Below are 18,367 nucleotides of genomic sequence, written 5' to 3' on the forward strand. Positions count from 1 at the left end.
CCTGGAGAGGCAAAAAGGTATAGTAGAGATGACATCCGCATTTCTATGTTCATTGCTGCACTGTTTACGATAGCCACAATCTGGAAAAAACCCGAGTGCCCAAAACCAGATGATTGGTTAAAGAAACTCTGGTACATCTACACAGTGGAATACTATGTAGCTGTCAGAAAACATGAAGTCATGAAATTTGCATATAAGTGGATCAACATGGAAAGTATCATGCTGAGTGAAATGAGTCAGAAAGAAAGAGACAGACATAGAAAGAATACGTGGAATATAAAGTAGCTGAGAGGTACAAGTTTGCAATGATGCAATTTCCGGCAGATATTTCTTTGGACTTAGTTATTTAAATACTAAAATACAGAAATCCAAAACCGTGCGGCCACTAGTGCAGCCACTCGACCTCATATCTCTTCATTCTTAGCAATGGAAAACGAATTATCAAATGCTTCCTTTTCAGAGGCCCGACTTTAGGGGGGAGAAACTCCAAACAATAATAGTGATTTTTTTGTTGAAATATTGAATGTAATCAAAGGAAAATGAAAGTAAAGTGAAATTTATCAGTTACACAGGCGGGGTGGGAGGCTGGGGAGGTGGGGGGGAGGGGGAGGTATACTGTGATTCTTGGTGGTGGAATATGTGTACTGGTGAAGGGATGGGTGTTCGAGCATTGTATGACTGAGACTTAAACCTGAAAGCTTTGTAACTTTCCACATGGTGATTCAATAAAAGAATAAATTAATTAAAAAAAATAAAATAAATAAAATGTGTTGGTTTTTTGGGGGCTTTATTTTTTTGGGAGGCTTTTTGGGTCACACCCAGCAATGCACAGGGGTTACTCCTGGCTCTGCACTCAGGCATTACTCCTGGCAGTGCTCGGGTGACCCTATGGGATGCTGGGAATCAAAGGCCATGTGCAAGGCAAATGCCCTCCCTGCTGTGCTATCGCTCCAGCCCCAAATGTTTTATTCTTTTTTTTTTAATGATTGAGTCACCGTGAGATAGTTACAAAGATTTCATGACCAAGTTTCAGTCCTACAATGATCGAACACCCACCCCTTCACCAGTGTGTCGTTTCCACCACCAATGTGCCCACATCCCTTCTGCCACCCCACTCCGCTCCACTACTTGCCTCTGTGGCAGCCCCCTTCCTTCTTGCTCTCTCTACTTTTGGGCATCCTGTTTCGCAATACAGATCCTGAGAGGCCATCACACTTGATCCTTTGTCTACTTTCAGCACACATCTCCCACCCCGAGGGATCCCTCCAACCATCACTGCCAGTGATCCCTTCTCCATCCCAGCTGCCTTCTCCCCCTAGTGAGGCAGGCTTCCAACCATGGACCAGTCCTCCTGGCCCTTGACTCTACTGTCCTTGGCTGTTAGTGTCATACGATGTTATTTTATATTCCACAAAAAGTGCAGTCATTCTATATTCTATAGTCTTCCTCTGACTCATTTCACTTAGCATGGTACTCTCCCTGTCCATCTACTTGTAAACAAATTTCATGACTTCATTTTTTTCCTAATAGCTGCATAGTATTCCTTTGTGTAGATGTATCATAAGTTCTTTAACCAGTCATCTGTTTTCAGGCACTCAGGTTGTTTCCAGATTCTGGCTGTTGTGAACAGTGCTGCAGTAAATATACAAATATAGTTGTCATTTCTATGTTGGTTTTTTTTTTTTTGCATCCCCAGGATATATTCTCAGAAGTGGTATTGCTGGGTCATATGGAAGCTCAATTTATAGTTTTTTAGTGTATGTGCTGCGGAAGCAAGCACTTCTAGTGTTTTGAGGAATGTCCATATTGTTTTCCAGAAAGGCTGAACTAGCTAGCATTCCCACCAATGAAAGAGAGTCCCTTTCTCCCCACATCCGCATCAGCACTGGTTGTTCTTGTTCTTTTGAATGTGGGCCAGTCTCTGTGGTGTAAGATGATATCTCATTATTGTTTTGATTTTCATCTCCTTGATGATTAGTGATGAGGAGCATTTTTTCATGTGCCTTCTGGCCATTTGTATTTCTTTTTTGTGGAAGTTTCTGTTTATTTCCTCTCCCCATTTTTTGATGGCATTGGAGATGTTTTCTTTTAAAGTTTTACTAGTGTCTTATATATCCTAGATATTAACCCCTTATCTGATGGGTATTGGGTAAATAATTTTTCCCCTTCCTTCGGCCATGAAAGACATTTTCTAAGGAACACCTGAACTTCTTGATGTCTCTTATTTTATAAACATTTTTTTTACTGTATTGGGGTCCTGTGATTTATAAAACCATCACATGGGTCTAATTCCAACACCACACCCATCACCAATGCAAATACCTCCCTTCCCCGAGGTCCCCAAGGACCCACTCCCTCCCTCCCTCCCTCCCTCCCTTCCTTCCTTCCTTCCTTCCTTCCTTCCTTCCTTTCCTTCCTTTCTCTTCCTTTCTCCTTCCCTCTCTCCTTCTTCCTTCCTTCCTTCCTTTCTTTCTTTCTTTCTTTCTTTCTTTCTTTCTTTCTTTCTTTCTTTCTTTCTTTCTTTCTTTCTTTCTTTCTTTCTTTCTTTCTTTCTTTCTTTCTTTCTTTCTTTCTTTCTTTCCTGTTGGGAAAGGGTTTGGACAACACCTGGCAGTGCTCAGGGGTTAGGCCTGGTTCTGAACTCAGGGCTCTTCACCACTCTTGGCAGTGTTCAGGGGACCACATGGGGTGCCTAAGATTGAACTCAAAGCAAAGTTTTCAAAGGGCAGCTTTCAAAACAAACGCCCTACCAGCTGTCCTATCATTCTGGGCCATGGATCCTCCCTTTTGTTTGTTTTTTCAGTTTTTGGGTCACTCCTGGCAAGACTCAGGGGTCACTCCTGGCTCTGCACTTCGGATTACTCCTGGCAGTGCTCGGGGGACTCTCGGGAATGTCAATGCCTAAACCTGGGTCGGACAAGTGCAGGCAAGTGTCCCCCATGCTCTACTATCTGTCTAGTCCCTGGGTCTTCCCTCTCAAACTCTACCCCAAACTTAGTTCTGGGAACTAATTCTTTTATCCTGCCTTAGGCCCTTTGTGGCTCTCTTGCTATGTATCTTCAAGTCCCAGGGAGAAGAGAGATCATTCTGGACCTACCCCTTTCCTTCTGTCTGGTTCCACGTAGCACGATGATATATCAAGAGACCAACTTTCCCAGAGGCTGGTAGGAGCAAGTGCCCATAGCACATTTCTGATGGCAAACAAAAACCCCAACCAGACTTCTAAACAAAGGGCCCATGAGGGGAAACAGGGGCTAGAAGGACTGGTCAATGGTTGGAATCAACTACAAGTGTGTGGCGGGGGAAAGAGGGTAGGCGAGATAGAGAAGGGACCAGTATGACAGTAATAGCTGGAAATGATCACGTAGAACAACAACTGAGTGTTAAAAGTAGGTAAAGCCAAATCCCTGATAAGATCTCAGTTATCTGCATTGCAAACCATAATGCCCAAAGATGGGGGAGGGGACAAAGAGAGAGACAGAGAGAGAGATAGAGGGAGGGAGAGAGATAGAGGGAGAGAGAGACAGACAGACAGACAGAGGGAGAGAAGTGCCTGCCATAGAGGCAGTGTGGGGGTTGGGGGGTGATGGCGCTGGTGTTGGGAAATGTGCACTAGTGAAGGGGTGGGTGTTGGAACACTGTGTGACTGAAACCTAATCATGAACAGCTTTGTAAGGGTCTATCTCACAGTGATTCAATATCACGATCACAAAATCACAAAATCCCATTAATCACCGATTTCTCGGGCGGGATCAGTAACCTCTCATTTCATCCTTTCCCTGAGATCTTAGAAGTGTCTCTCGACTCGGCCCTCCTAACGATGTTGCACTGGGGCTCTTCAGGGTCAGGGGAATGGGATCCAGCTTGTTACTGGATTTTGCATATGAATACACCATGGGGAGCTTGCAAGGCTATCCCAGGTGGGCAGGAAACTCTCAGAAGATTGCCAGTTTCTCCCAGAGGGAGAAGTAGGCTAAATATATATATCGCTTCTGGGAGCTTGCTTTTAAGTGTCTGGATGTTGGCCGTTGATGGGATTACACACACCTGGGTTCCTCTGCCGGTACCTTCATGCGTGAGGCCTGTCCGAACCTATGGAGAGGGGCCTCCAGCATGGCCGTAGCTAGGTTCCGGTGGTCTTCGGCCGCCGGGAGCTCTGCTCGGGGTGGGGAGGGAAGCTGGAGCCCATCCCCTCCGAGGGGCCCCGGGGAAGACAGCCAGGCGTGCGGGCAAGAGACTCTCGGCATCACTCTCTTCTGAGAGCTTGCTTTTAAGTCTCTCTCTGGATGTTGGCCATTGATGGGATTACAGTATCTCACAGTCATTCAATTTAAAAAAAATAGAAACAAAAAATAAACAACGGCCCCAACACTTCTACCGAGACACTCGTCAGAAGAGAGCTAGCCATCCTCGGGATTTCTTCGTTCCTCTCCCACCTGCTAAATCCAGTTCAGGGTCCAGGGAGGGCTGCAGCTTGTTCCACAGCTCAGGGAACCAGGCAGCATCCCCTAACCCTGACCAGGACTCCCACCCTTCTGAAAGTGCACGCTTCACCCCCACGTCCATGCCCACGAAACAATGCATGTGTCAGAGGTGGAGGAGGAAATCAGAGAACCCCAAGAAAACACAAACAGTCGGGGGAACGGGCCTCTGGCCGGAGCAGGACCATTTGCAGGGAGGGCACTGCCCGGGCAGTGCTCAGGAGACCCTGCTGGGAATTCTCAGCCAACTGGGCTAATGCTTTAAAGCAAGAGCATGAGGATGTGGTGCTGCCCAGGCACTTGATGCTGGGGAGTGTCCAGGCCACCCGACATTGCTCTGGGGACCCCGTGTTGCCTGAGGTGGAACTGGGGCTGACCACGTCAGCCTGTCAGACTTATTCCCTGTCCTTAGTCTCTCTCTCTTTCTTCTTCCATATGTGTGTGTGTGTGTGTGTGTGTGTGTGTATTTTCTTTTTGGGTCACACCCGGCCATACTCAGGAGTCACTCCTGGCTCTGCACTCAGGAATTACCCCTGGAGGTGCTCAGGGGACCATATGGGATGCTGGGAATTGAACCCAGGTTGGCTGTGTGCAAGGCAAACACCCTACCCGCTGTGCTATCACTCCATCCTTATTTTTATATTTTTTGCTTTTTTGGTCACACCCAGTGATGCTCAGGGGTTACTCCTGGCTCTGCACTCAGGAATTACTTCTGGCAGTGCTCGGAGGACCATATGGGATGCTGGGGATCGAACCCGGGTTGGCCACGTGCAAGGCAAACGCCCTCCCCGCTGTGTTATCGCTCCAGTGCTCCTGTCCTAAGCCTCTTGCCCTGGGATCTTTGCATCCTGATGTGTAAAAATGATGGACACAGCATTATTCCGGGTGGCCCTGCTGTGCCGTCACAAGAGACGAAGACACGGCAGAAGCTGGACTCCTCGATGTCACACCGCCCCCCCCCCCAGGAAGTCCCTCTTTCCTGCCTCTCCCCCTCCCCACTACCTCCCACTTCTGGGGGGAAACCGCCTTTGCAGGGCATCCCCTGGGCCTCAGCCCTGACCCTTCCGCCCAACCGGAAACCACCTGATGCTGTTCCAAGAAGCACACGCAGGCAACGCAGTTCCATTGCCTCAGTTTTAAATATTTATTTAAAATCCAGGAGGGAAAGGGAGAAATGGAACCCACCGGGGCCTAGCACAGCGCCAGGCGGGGAGAGACACTGGGGAGCACAGCAGACGCGCCCCAGGACGAGACGCAGGCCCGGCAGAGGCGGGCAGCTGCCTGGAGCCCAGCTGCGGCTCAGCTGCCACAAAAGAGTGCCCAGCCGGGGTGGGCGCAGGGCCGGGGGTGGGGGCGGGGAGCGGGGGGCGGGGGGGGGGGAGAGGGAAACAGGGAGTCTCTGGAAAGTGAGGTATTAAATAAGGGCAATCCGATGCAGTTCCCAAAGAGACACGGCGTGGGGAAGGAAAAGACACACATAGACGTTCACATAAAATATCCCCACCTAGAAAAATAATTCCCTAAGGACAACAGGAGCCACGCCGGGCGCGCGGGCTCCTGGGCAGGTGGAGCGCAGCTCCGGGGACCCCCAAAGTCTCTGTCCAGCTCCCACTGCCCCCCCTGGGAGCCGAAGACGCTGGGGAGCGGGCGGGCGGGCGACGGGAGACCCAGGCCGAGGGGCAGCGCGTGGCTTTGCGACGTGAGGCCCCGGGTCTGTTCCGCCGCCAGGCCAGGAACTGCAGCCTTCCGGTGGGGGCTGCTCGCAGTCCCCTGGGGGGCCGGGGGAGACCCTCCCACATCAGCCCCGATTCCTACCAGCGTGGGAAAGGCCAAGCCAAGGTCCTGCCTGCTCAGGCTTGCCTGCGACTTAGAGGATCAACATCGCCCAGTCCATAAGTTAAAGGCTAAATCTCTCTACTTCTGCTTCAGGTAGGGTTTTTTTGTTTTGTCTTTTTTTTAACTTTGCTTTTTTTTTTCTTTTTCTTTTTCTTTTTTTTTTTTCCTCAGTTCCCGCTTCCATCCCTGCTCGTTAGCGGATTACCTGACGAGTATAAGGGAGAGGCTAGAAAAATGGGCCAAAATCCAAAATCCCCTCCCCAACGGGTGTGTTGGAGGGGAGAGAGAAGGATGGGAAGGACTCCCCATGGCAAAAATGTTGCTTCAAGAAGTCTGTGGCAAAAAAAAAAAAATATATATATATATATATATGGTAGCACCTTCAGAATTCTTAAATAGGGTGATTTTACTTCTTCCCTTGTAAAAAATAATCACAGACACTACGAGAAAATCGTCAGCACCAGCAACTTCACAGTGGGAAGTGGAGGGCGCCTTCCCCGCCCCCCCAATCCAAGGGGCTCCCCGGCCCCCCTCTGGTGCCCCTGGCTTCCTGCCCCACACCCCCCCCCACACCCCGCTGCTCTTCCTCCCGCTCACCTCTTTCCCCAGGTGGAGACGGACCGTCATCCGCCTTCTCCGAATGAGTTTAAATAAAATATAGATCCTTTTGTCTTCCCTTGGCTTCTTCCCACCTCTCCTCGCCAATATTGCACTTCAATGTTCCCTGGGGGCGACCAGCCCACCGGGACCCCCCTCCCCTCCAGCTGGCATGAACGTGGGGCTCCTCAGATGAGACGTGAGGGCAGGAAGGGGTGACCACAGGCCTGGGTCTCGGGCACCAGTGGCTTGCAGGCCCAGATCCGCCCGTTGCTGGTTCTTGGGTGGGTCTATTGGGGGGTCGAACCGGGACCCCACGAATACCCCATTTTCCCTGCTACTCCCACCCCTTCCTCAGCAAAGACAATGGCCTGGTCTGCCTCGGACTACTACTGTTCCTGGGCCCACCTGCCCCGGGGGGCTCTCCCGCGCTGCCTCCTCCACGTCCTCCTGCCCCCGAGAGGCCCAGAGGGGCTAGGAGGTCAGGGTCAGAGGAAGCACGCAGGTCCAACTTCGAGGCGGTACCGCTTCCCTGAGGAGGCAGGAGGGAGGTTGTCCACACCGACAATGGGCAGCTGCCGGGGGTCCTGGGTCCGGAAGGTGAAGAGCGTCTGATGCCAGCGGCCATCCTGCACCTGAGAGGGGCAGGACAAGAGCACGCGTCCATCCTCCCGGTCACAAATGCCATCAATCCAGGGCGCCTGGTGTGGGGATCCCCACCACCCGGGCTGACAAGCTGGCATGGCCACCCAGGGCTCCACTGCAACACCCGCTTGGGGTGGTCTGTGTCCTCGTGGGGTGGGCTTCCGGCCTTCAGAGGGCACCGCTGTGGCGAGAGCCTGGGGCTCCCTTCTGTTCCCTACAACAAACTCCAGAAGGAGGAGAGTTGCATCAGCTTATCATGATAAGCAGATGGCTAGTGGGCAGGTGGTGGGTGGAGAGACAAATGGTTGGATGGGTATGTCGAGGGGTGAGGAGATGTGTGGTAGATGGATGCATGGATGGATGGAGATGAATGGGTTGATGGGTTGATGGGTGGACAGATAAATGGATGAACCGGTAGACGGATGGGGGAGATGGTTGGATGTATGATGAATGGAAGAATAGGTAAATGCATGGGTGGGTAAACGGATGGATGGATGGTCTGGTAGATGGATACATGGGTGGACGAATGGGTTTATGGGTGGGTGGGTGGTAGGATAGATGGATGGGTAGATCTGTGGAGGATGAATGAGTAGATGGATGTATGCATGGGTGGATGGGTAGATACAGATATAAAATAGATACAGTTGCTATCCAGAGAGACTGTATCAATTATTTTTCCCAAGCAGTTTTGTATGAGAGTTGAGGTTCTCACATCCCTACTAACATGCTCTCAATTTTATTTACTCCTATAAAATATTTTTTTTTGTTTTTTGATAGCTTTCTGTCTCACTACCTCAATTAAAAAAATCCATTTTAGGGGCTGGAGTGATAGTACAGTGTGTAGGGCGTTTGCCCTGCACGTAGCCAACCTGGGTTCGAATCTCAGCATCCCATATGGTCCCCTGAGCACCGCCAGGAGTAACTCCTGAGTGCAGAGCCAGGAGTAACCCCTGTGCATCGCCGGGTGTGACCCAAAAAGCTAAAAAAAAAAAAAATCCATTCCAGTGAGACATCTGAAATTGACACATCTCTCTCTCTCTCTCTCTCTCTCACACACACACACACACACACACACACACACACACACACACATGAGCAAGGAAAAAAAATTAACCTGGCCAAGATGGAGACAGCGAGAAGAGAGAAACACATTCCCTTGCCATCAGCCTGGAATATAAAACAGACCTACCAGGCCAGAAAACTCCACCAGCCTTGAACTTCTCCTTGGGAAGTTCTCAGAGGAGAAAGTAGAAAAAGGCAAATTTTGCGAAAATGATGGCGCGAAGGTAAGTTTATACAGCGGATCAAAACGGTGAGGTCCGCAAAATCGACCCAAGTTGATTTTCCCACCTGGGGGCCTCAGCCTGGGGGCGCCCCACACTTCTTACCTGGCAGCCGTCCACGGACACCTCCGGCCGGAACTGGCCGCCAGCCTCAAAGACCTGCCCGTTCCAGGCCCGGAAGCGCACGGCCTGCCCGGCCGGGGCCCGCCCGGTGCCCGCCGGCCACACGGTCAGGTTCAGGCAGTGGATAGTGATGTGCTGGGTCACCTCGGAGCTGAGCAGGTGCAGGAAGTTCATCTGGACCCGGCTGACGGCGAACTCGACCTTGGTGGGGGGAGACACACAAGCAGGTGGGGGACAGGCGGCCAGCCAGCCGCACTCCGAGGCCGCCCTCTCGGGAGGGACAGGCCCTCCGCTCACCAGCCTCTCGGGGTCGGGCTCCCGGGTGTGCGTCCCGCCCAAAGTCAGGGAAGTGGGCACCTGTCCCCTCGCCAGGGCCCAGCCTTCGGGTCCTGCCCTCACCTGGCGCCCCCGACCCTTCCTGGTTCCCGGCCTAGAGCCGGATGCAGAGGCCCGAACAGGAAGAGGCTCTTCCCCGCTGAGAGAGACTCTAGCAGCGCCAGGGAAGCGAGGAGAGCCTTCTGGATCTTTCTGTGTCCCCAGCTTCGCTGTGGGGCGGAGTGTGCAACCCAGAAGTTGGGGTGGATGGAGTGTGTGACCCGGAGGGCAGTCATACTGCTGACCCAGCTGTCAGCTCGGGCTTCAGCCCTCTGCCGGTGGCTTAGCCCCACGGCTTCTGAGCCGGAGGCAGCCGGCAGAGGCCTATGGTTTGGGGGGCTGGGGGCAGCCGTGTCGACCCCCACAGCCTGCTCTGCGGGCTGGCTGCACTCTCCACTCTTGGGGGGGAGGGACGTGGCGCCCCCCTGAGGGGTGCTAAGGGATGGGAGGCAGCCAGAGCAGGGCTCTGCACGAAGGGACCCCGCTCTCTGTGGACGGGCTGCCCCGAGGCCCCGAGGCCCAGAGGAGGGACCCCTGGGGGGAGAGGCCACACCCCACGCAGGCCCCTGTCTTGGTTTGCAGGTGAGTCGCCCCAAGCTCCCTAGAGCCCAGCACGGAGCGAGACACCTGCACGTGAGCATCTTTCTTTCTTTTTTTTTTTTTTTTTGCTTTTTGGGTCACACCTGGCAGTGCACAGGGGTTACTCCTGGCTCATGCACTCAGGAATTACCCCTGGCAGTGCTTGGGGGACCATATGGGATGCTGGGAATCAAACCTGGGTCGGCCGCATGCCAGGCAAATGCCCTACCCGCTGTGCTATCGCTCCAGCCCCAATGAGCATCTTTCTATGCCACTCTTCCCCCCAAAAGAGTGGAGTGTGGCCATTCTGTGCAACTCGATGCTGTTTCTGGGTTTGGGGGCCACTCCTGGCAGCTCTCAGGGGTTACTCCCGGCACTCCCAGTGCTGCTCAGGCCAGCACCTTGACCTGCCGCCCCCCTCGCTGACCTGCGTGGAGTTCCTTTTAAAACCGGTGCCTTGAGGCAGAGCGACAGTGCAGTGGGGAGGGTCCTGCACACGGCCGACCTGGGTTTGATCCCCAGGAGCCCACAGGGGTCACGGAGCCCCACAGGCGTGATCCCTGAGCCAGGGGGAGGTCCTGAGCACCGCCAGGAGTAATTCCTGAGTGCAAAGCAAGGAATAACCCCTGAGCATTGGCAGGTGTGACCCAAAAAGCAAAAAAATAAAATAAAATAAAGGAGTAAGGATGATTATTTGGTGAAAAATGGCAGTTAAATTTTTGCAGATAAAAGAACAAATCATGCAATTTGCCAATGTGTGGATGGGACTGGAGGCTGCCCTGATGGGGAAGTGAGGTGAGAGGGACAGGAGACGCAGAGCGATCTCTCACGAGTAGACACAGTGATCTCTCACAGGGAGACACGGTGATCTCACATGGGGGAGACACAGCGATCTCTCAGTGGGAGGCACAGTGATCTCTCAGGGGAAGACACAGTGATCTCACATGGGGGAGACACAGTGATCTCTCAGGGGGAGACACAGTGATCTCACATGGAGGAGACACAGTGATCTCTCAGGGGGAGACACAGTGATCTCACATGGGGGAGGCACAGTGGTCTCTCAGGGGGAGACACAGTGATCTCACATGGAGGAGACACAGTGATCTCTCAGGGGGAGACACAGTGATCTCACATGGGGGAGGCACAGTGGTCTCTCAGGGGGAGACACAGTGATCTCTCAGGGGGAGGCACAGTGGTCTCTCAGGGGGAGGCACAGTGATCTCTCAGGGGGAGGCACAGTGATCTCTCAGGGGGAGGCACAGTGATCTCTCAGGGGGAGACAGTGGTCTCTCAGGGGGAGACACAGTGATCTCTCGGGGGAGACAGTGGTCTCTCAGGGGGAGACACAGTGATCTCTCAGGGGGAGGCATAGTGATCTCTCAGGGGGAGACAGTGGTCTCTCAGGGGGAGACACAGTGATCTCTCAGGGGGAGGCACAGTGATCTCTCAGGGGGAGACAGTGGTCTCTCAGGGGGAGACACAGTGGTCTCTCAGGGGGAGGCACAGTGATCTCTCAGGGGGAGGCACAGTGATCTCTCAGGGGGAGACAGTGGTCTCCCAGGGGGAGACACAGTGATCTCTCAGGGGGAGACAATGGTCTCTCAGGGGGAGGGACAGTGATCTCTCATGGGGAGGCACAGTGATCTCTCAGGGGGAGACAGTGGTCTCTCAGGGGGAGACACAGTGATCTCTCAGGGGGAGGCACAGTGATCTCTCAGGGGGAGGCAGTGATCTCTCAGGGGGAGGCACAGTGATCTCTCAGGGGGAGGCACAGTGATCTCTCAGGGAGAACACAGGGCGATTTCTCGTGGGTGGGACTTTAAGATACACGGAAGGGAGCATCTGAGGGCGAGCAACAACATGAGGCTGCAGTGACCCGCCCCACTGCGTTGGTGGTGACTGAGAGGGGGTGAGGGGCTGAGCGGGAGGGAGCCCAGGGTGGGGGTGGACAAGGCGGAGAGATAATCGGCTTGGGGAGCAGGTGGCGTACCTTGGAGGCCGTGATGGGCTTGAGACAGGTCTGGCCCCCGTGCGTGAAATTGCAGGAGACTTCGATAGTGTCGGAGGCACAGCCAAGGTTTGGGTCCACCCAGTAGGTACCTGCGGGCGGTACAGGGTGCAGCTGGTGGGGGTGTGGGGGGCGGGCCCTGGGCTTGGTGCTCTAGGTGGACCCTGGGCCTCCCGATCCCCTGGGCTCCAGCTGTGCATGGAGCTGGGGAGGGGGAAGAGAAACGGGACTTGGGGAGCCCAGAGGGGGAGCAAACCCTCTGCACACAGCGGGGCTGCCCCTGAGAAGCCCATTTCACAGAAGGGACCACTGAGGCCGAGAAAGACAGAGCCAGTCCTCCTAACTCATCGGGGGGTCATCCTTAATGGGTTTCGCCCCCCAAGCTTAGGAAGGCTGGGCGCCCACTAGCTTCCTCAGGGAGGCCCAGGCCCTGAAGCTGAAAGAGGAGGCCAGCGGCCCCACTTCCGCCCTTCTTATTAACTTGGCTGGCCACGCCCGCAGTGCTCAGGGCTGACTCCTGGCTCGGCACACGGGCATCTCTCCTGGTGGGGCTCTGGGGGCCGTATGGGATGCCACCGGGGGTTGAACCTGGGTCGACCACATGCAAGGCAGGCGCCCTCCCCCCTGTACTGTCACTCTGCCCCCCACCCCTTCTCCTTTCATTCTGGCCACTCTGGGCTGCCCCTACCATCCGCCATCTTCTGCTCGCAGTCCATGAGGTCCCGGCAGACCCGGGCCGGGTTCTCCCTGGTGCCCAGGGGCGTCTTAATGCTCTGGACGAGGTTGCTGAGGTAGTGTAAGGTTTTAAAGATCTCCCCGGCCTGGTCCAGCACCAGCCGGTCCACACGGCCGAATCCCTGTCGGAAGCGCAGGAAGGGCCAGGGGGGCCCGTAAGGCCCCGACCTGCAGCCCGGTGCCGCCACCCCGTTCCCGGCCCGTTCCGAATCTCCGCCAGAAACTCCCCGAAGCCATCCGTGGCGGTGACAGCCACTGAGACCACGGGAGTGCTCCTGGCCGCACCTCTGCCTGCAGTGCTCCGCGGGTGTCCTCCCAGGTCTGGAAAGCCGCGCCCAGGTCGTCTTGCTGCTGTGGGGGGCGGGGGGGAGAAGACGGGGCTCGTGTCCCACACCCCCGGCCCTGGCCCCTGAAGGATGGGGCCCCCGGACCCTGAAGGATGGGGCCCCCGGGAAGCGCCCCGCGGCAGTGAGTCGCTTCTCCCCGAGCAGGATGCAATGGGCCCCGAAACCTCCTCCCAGCCCAAGGTCAGCTCCTGCCCCCCCCCCCAGGGGCCGCGGGAGGGTCCCGGCGGTTCTGGAAGCCCCGGCATGCGGCCCTGAGTCCAGCTCGGGTCTCCCCGGCTCTGCGACAGCCCAGGCTTCCTGGGCACCCCCCAGGGCTCCTCCTGCTGCCTCCAGACCAGCGCCCCGGAGGGACCCCAAGGGTCCCAGCCCCAAGGCCAGAACCGCCCTCTGGCCGAGTCACGGCCTCCCCCACCCCCGCCCCCGCTTAATCCAAAGAGGCAACAGGAAATGTTGGACTTACAAAGAGGATGGGGCTCCCGGGGAGGCCCTGCGAGAGAGGGGCTGGATCAGGATTTGAAGCGGGGGTGCGACAGAGCCGGCCTCTCAGGCATGAGAGGTTCCACACTGGTCTACACCACCCAGATGCTGACCCCACTGGGGCTGGTCTACACTCTCCCGGATGCCTGATCCCACTGGAGCTGGTCTACACTCTCCTGGATGCTGACCCCACTGGGGCTGGTCTATACTCGCCCAGATGCTGATCCCACTGGGGCTGGTCTACACTCGCCCGGATGCTAAACCCACTGGGGCTGGTCTACACTTGCCTGGATGTTAACCCCACTGGGGCTGGTCTACACTCGCCCAGATGCCTGATCTACTAGGACTGATCTACACTCGTCTGGTTACTGATCCCACTGGGGCTGGTCTACACTCGTCTGGATGCTGACCCCACTGGGGCTGGTCTATACTCGCCCGGATGCCTGATCCACTGGGACTGGTCTACACTCACCCGGATGCCTGATCCCACTGGAGCTGGTCTACACTTGCCTGGATGCTAAACCCACTGGGGCTGGTCTATACTCGCCCAGATGCCTGATCTACTAGGACTGGTCTACACTCGTCTGGATACTGATCCCACTGGGGCTGGTCCACACTCGCCCGGATGCCTGATCCACTGGGGCCAGTCTACAGTCGTCTGGATACCGGTCCCACTGAGGCTGGTCTACACTCCCCTACAAGTCAGACTACCCCAAGCCCACAAGGACGGAGTCTGCTGGCACAGCCCCTGCTCCTGCCCTGGGCATCGGGCGCTGAGCAGCTACCTACCGGCGGGCCAGGCTGCCCTCGGGGGCCGGGGGGACCCTGGAGGAAGAGATGCACATGAGAGCCTGCTCAAAGCCCCGCCCGCTCCCACCACCCTCGTCCCAAAGCACCGTGAGCCCCAGGGACTTTGTTCCCGTCACCCCCACGTGAAGCCAAGTCCCTGGGGCCACCAGCAGTCCAGAGTACCGCCCGCCCTTACCCCCCAGCCCACTCACCCTCGGACCTTGTAGTCCCTGCAGGGAGAAAAGCGGGGAGAGGGTCAGAGCCCACCCCCGCCTCAGCCCCCTCTGTCTCCCACCTCCCCAGGCCCCCAGGCGGCCACTTACCAAGTCCCCTCGGCTGCCCTTGTCGCCCTTCGGACCCTGCAGTGAGGCACAGCCCTGTGAGAGGCAGCTCGGTGGGGACCCCCTCCCCAATCCCAACTGGGGGTGCCCGAGACCAGGAAGGCCCAGGGCGCTGCGGTCCTGGTGCCCGGCCCCTGCACCTACCAGGTGTCCGGAAGGCCCGAGGCCGCCCAGGGGCCCGATGATGCCCCTCTCTCCCTGCGGAGACAGAGAGAGGCTCTGGGTGCCCCGGCATGGGCGGACGCAGAGAGGGGGGGTCCCCAGGGAGAGGGGAGCAGGTCACAGCCGAGAAGCAAGGGCGCCGGACACGGGGCAGAGAGAGGCTCGGGACCCCGGCGGGCCGGGAGGGCGGGCACTCACCATCAGGCCCGGAGGCCCTCGAGGGCCCTGGATGCCTTTGAAGCCGATGTCTCCAGAGGGTCCCTGCAGGAGACAGAAAGGACATGCCTGGGAGGTTCTGGGTAGAGGCCCAGCCCCCACCCTACCACCCCGGGATGGGGGGCTGGCCAGCCTTCAACCACCCCACGGAGACAGGCTGGACTTGGTGAGGGCCAGGCAGAGCCACGAGTGCCCAGGGTTCTGCTGAAGGTGTCAGGATGCTGGGTGTGTGTGTGTTGGGGGGCGCCCTCCTCCAGCCTCCCCGCTGCATTACTGTGCCCATTTTACAGAAGAGGAAACCAAGGCCTGGAATGACCAGGACAACAGAGCCAGTAAGTGTGGCCCTGAGCTTAGAGCCATGTCGGGGACCGGCTGGGTCCTGGCGAGCATTCTCCTAGCCCAGCTGCACACGAGGGACAAGGGGACAGAAGCATGAGCAGGGAGGTGGGTGGACGCGACCCCGGCAAGAGGAGGGGGCAGGGCAGGCGCACCTTGGGTCCGAAGAGGCCGGCCACTCCCGGGAAGCCCATCTCGCCAGGGTCACCCTGCAGGGAGCATGGGGTGAGAAGGGGAGTGGAGCCAGCAAGGCCGCCCCTGGCCGCCTCCCCCAGGGTGCCTCCCCCAGCACGACCAAGCCCGATGGTTGGCCGGCCTGAGGGACAGGTGCTCAGTCACCCCTCGGGCAGCTCATGGAGGAATGTTCTAGAGAACACTCAGCATTTCCGAGGGGAATGTCCAGAAAGTCGGAAAGGACCCAACAGACTTTCCTCGACCCTCCCCCGCTCCTGTGGAGGAGTCGCTCCCTGAGGGTAAGCCCGTTCTCAGAGCTTACATGATTCAGGCATGCTCCTGTGTCAGCCCAGGGCGGCACTGCATGCCTTTCCCCCAGGTGGGGATGCCGAGGCTCAGAGAGGGTAGGGATATGCTCTAAATCACACAGCTGTGGATGCAGTGTGCCAGGTTCAGATCTGACTCACTCGGTAGGTCTTAACTTCGAAAGAAAGGTCTTGGGTGTTTTCCAAGGAGACTGCCCTGTCATATTCCTGTTAGAAGTGGGGCGTTCCAGTTGCTCCGTACCCTGGCCAACACTAGCGTGGTAAAGCTTTTAATATATTCATGCCAGGAGTGTGTAATCCCATCACAACATCCAGAGAGACTTAAAAGCAAGCGCTCAGAAGCACGCGGCCGCAAAGCAGCCGCGTGATATCCTGTAGCCTACTTCTCCCTCTGGGAGACACTGGCAAGCTTCTGAGAGTTTCCTGCCCACATGGGACAGCCTTGCAAGCTTCCCATGGTGTATTCATATGCTAAATCCAGTAACAAGCTGGAACTCATTCCCCTCACGCTGAAAGAGTCCCCAGTGCAACATCATTGGGAGGGCCGAGTTGAGATAGACTTCTAAGATCTCAGGGAAAGGACGAAATGAGAGGTTACTGAGCCTGCCCAAGAAATCGGTGATTAACGGGATTTCTTGATCGTGATCGTGATATTCATGCCAACAATTGCCTTAGAGCATCTGGTGGTATTGATGAGCATTTGTCTGAGGACTATTGATGCTCTCCTTTTCATAAATGTATTTTGCCATTTGCTTCTTCTTTGAGTTGTCTATGAATACATTTGGCTTTGAATTTTGATTGGGCTTTGTTTTCCTAGTATTGAGTTTTCAGAGGTTTTTTTTTTTTGGCTTTTTGGGTCACACCTGGCGATGCACAGGGGTTACTCCTGGCTCATGCACTCAGGAATTAATTCCTGGCGGTGCTCAGGGGACCATATGGGATGCTGAGAATCGAACCCGAGTCGGCCGTGTGCCAGGCAAATGCCCTACCTGCTGTACTATCGCTCCAGCCCCGAGTTTTGAGAATTTTTAATGAATTCTTGATTTAACTTTTTGGCCAGGTAGTTGATTTGCATTTTATCCTTCAGTATGGCTTGTTGTTTCAATCTCTTAACAGAATCTTCTGAGATTTAAGTTTGAATTTTGATGAAGTTTAATTTATTGAATTTTTTTTTTTTTTGCTTTTTTGGTCACACCCAGCGGTGCACAGGGGTTACTCCTGGCTCTGCACTCAGGAATTACTCCTGGCGGTGCTGGGGGACCATATGGGATGCTGGGAATCAAACCCGGGTCGGCCGCATGCAAGGCAAACGCCCTACCCACTGTGCTATTGCTCCAGCCCCTATTGAATGTTTTTAAATGGACTACTCATTTGGGATCCTAACTGAGAAATATTTGTCTAGATCAAGGTCTCAAAGCATTTCTTCCATGCTTTACTTCTGACAGTATGAGCATTTTAGGTTTTATATTTTGCTGTGTGGTTCATGTTAATTTTTATACATAATATGAGGTATCAAATTGCTTGGCACCACTCACTGGGTAAGACTGCTCTGTACTCACCAAATTGCTTCTGTATCATTGTCAAAACCCAACTGAATGTATAGTGTGTATACATTTCTGTTTCTTTGTTCTACAATGCATTCTTGGTGATATTATCCTTTTGAGATTACTGTACATTTATTAGTCTTTGCTAATTTTATTAAGGAGATTGGCGATAGTATAGCAGGTAGCAAGAAAATTTGATGGAATTTCAATTGGGATCATATTGACTTCAAAAACCAGTTATGAGGAAAACTGTTATCTTAACAATATTGAGTCTTTTAACCAATGAACACAGTAAATGCCTCCATTTATTTAGCCATTCCTCAGTTCCTCTAATGCTTAGTAGTTTTTGGTTTATGTTTCATGTACACTTATCGTTAAATGTATTTTTAAGTATTCCATATGTTAATTGTCGTGAAGATCATGCTTTTTTAGATTCCAAATTTCAGCTTGTTGCTAGTATATAGAACTGTAATACATTTGTGTATATTGATGTGGTGTCCTACCAACTTGCTAAATCCACTTATTCAGTAGCTTTATTGTAGATTTCACTAGATTTTCTACATAGATAATCATTTCACTGACAAATGAAAACTTTTCTGACAAGTGAAAACTTTTAATCCTCTTTTGAAATGAATGCCCTTCATTTACTTTTCTTGCCTGGTGGCCTTGGTTAGAACACCAATGTAATTTGGTATTCAACAGAAGTAGCTTGGCTTGTTTCTGAGCTGCAGGAGAAATTCCACCAAATTTCCCTTTTAACTATGAGCTAACTACAGGTTTTCACTGTGCTTGTTATCCAGTTATGGCTGTTCCCCCACCCTTGATTGAGTTAGTTGAGAGTTTCTGTCATACGTGGAGTTGCTTTTTGTTGTACGTTTTCCCTATGTCTCCGGAGATAATCAAATGATTTTTCTTCTTAGTCTGCTAACATGGGAATGACACTTATTTTTAAGTGTCTAGTTCATAAACTCCACTTGATCCTGGCTTCTGAGC

At 54.2% G+C, this 18,367-nt stretch overlaps 1 protein-coding gene across 1 annotated transcript in view; it reads right to left on the reverse strand.

Annotated features, from left to right (window-relative positions):
* Nucleotides 1-5,629: 5,629 nt before the first annotated feature.
* The window catches only part of COL27A1 (collagen type XXVII alpha 1 chain), a 123,688-nt gene continuing 110,950 nt past the window's right edge, over nt 5,630-18,367 (reverse strand). The window contains exons 50-61 of the mRNA XM_055120751.1: nt 15,486-15,539; nt 14,977-15,039; nt 14,761-14,814; nt 14,599-14,634; nt 14,488-14,505; nt 14,276-14,311; nt 13,470-13,496; nt 12,948-13,013; nt 12,616-12,784; nt 11,910-12,019; nt 8,948-9,166; nt 5,630-7,549 (exon numbers count right to left, since the gene is read on the reverse strand). Of these exons, the coding sequence (XP_054976726.1) occupies nt 7,403-7,549; nt 8,948-9,166; nt 11,910-12,019; nt 12,616-12,784; nt 12,948-13,013; nt 13,470-13,496; nt 14,276-14,311; nt 14,488-14,505; nt 14,599-14,634; nt 14,761-14,814; nt 14,977-15,039; nt 15,486-15,539 (999 nt within the window). The 3' untranslated portion in view covers nt 5,630-7,402. The remainder of the gene's footprint in view (nt 7,550-8,947; nt 9,167-11,909; nt 12,020-12,615; nt 12,785-12,947; nt 13,014-13,469; nt 13,497-14,275; nt 14,312-14,487; nt 14,506-14,598; nt 14,635-14,760; nt 14,815-14,976; nt 15,040-15,485; nt 15,540-18,367) is intronic.

The sequence above is a fragment of the Sorex araneus genome, chromosome 1 (genome assembly GCF_027595985.1).
Source record: "Sorex araneus isolate mSorAra2 chromosome 1, mSorAra2.pri, whole genome shotgun sequence".
Taxonomy (NCBI): Eukaryota; Metazoa; Chordata; class Mammalia; order Eulipotyphla; family Soricidae; genus Sorex; species Sorex araneus.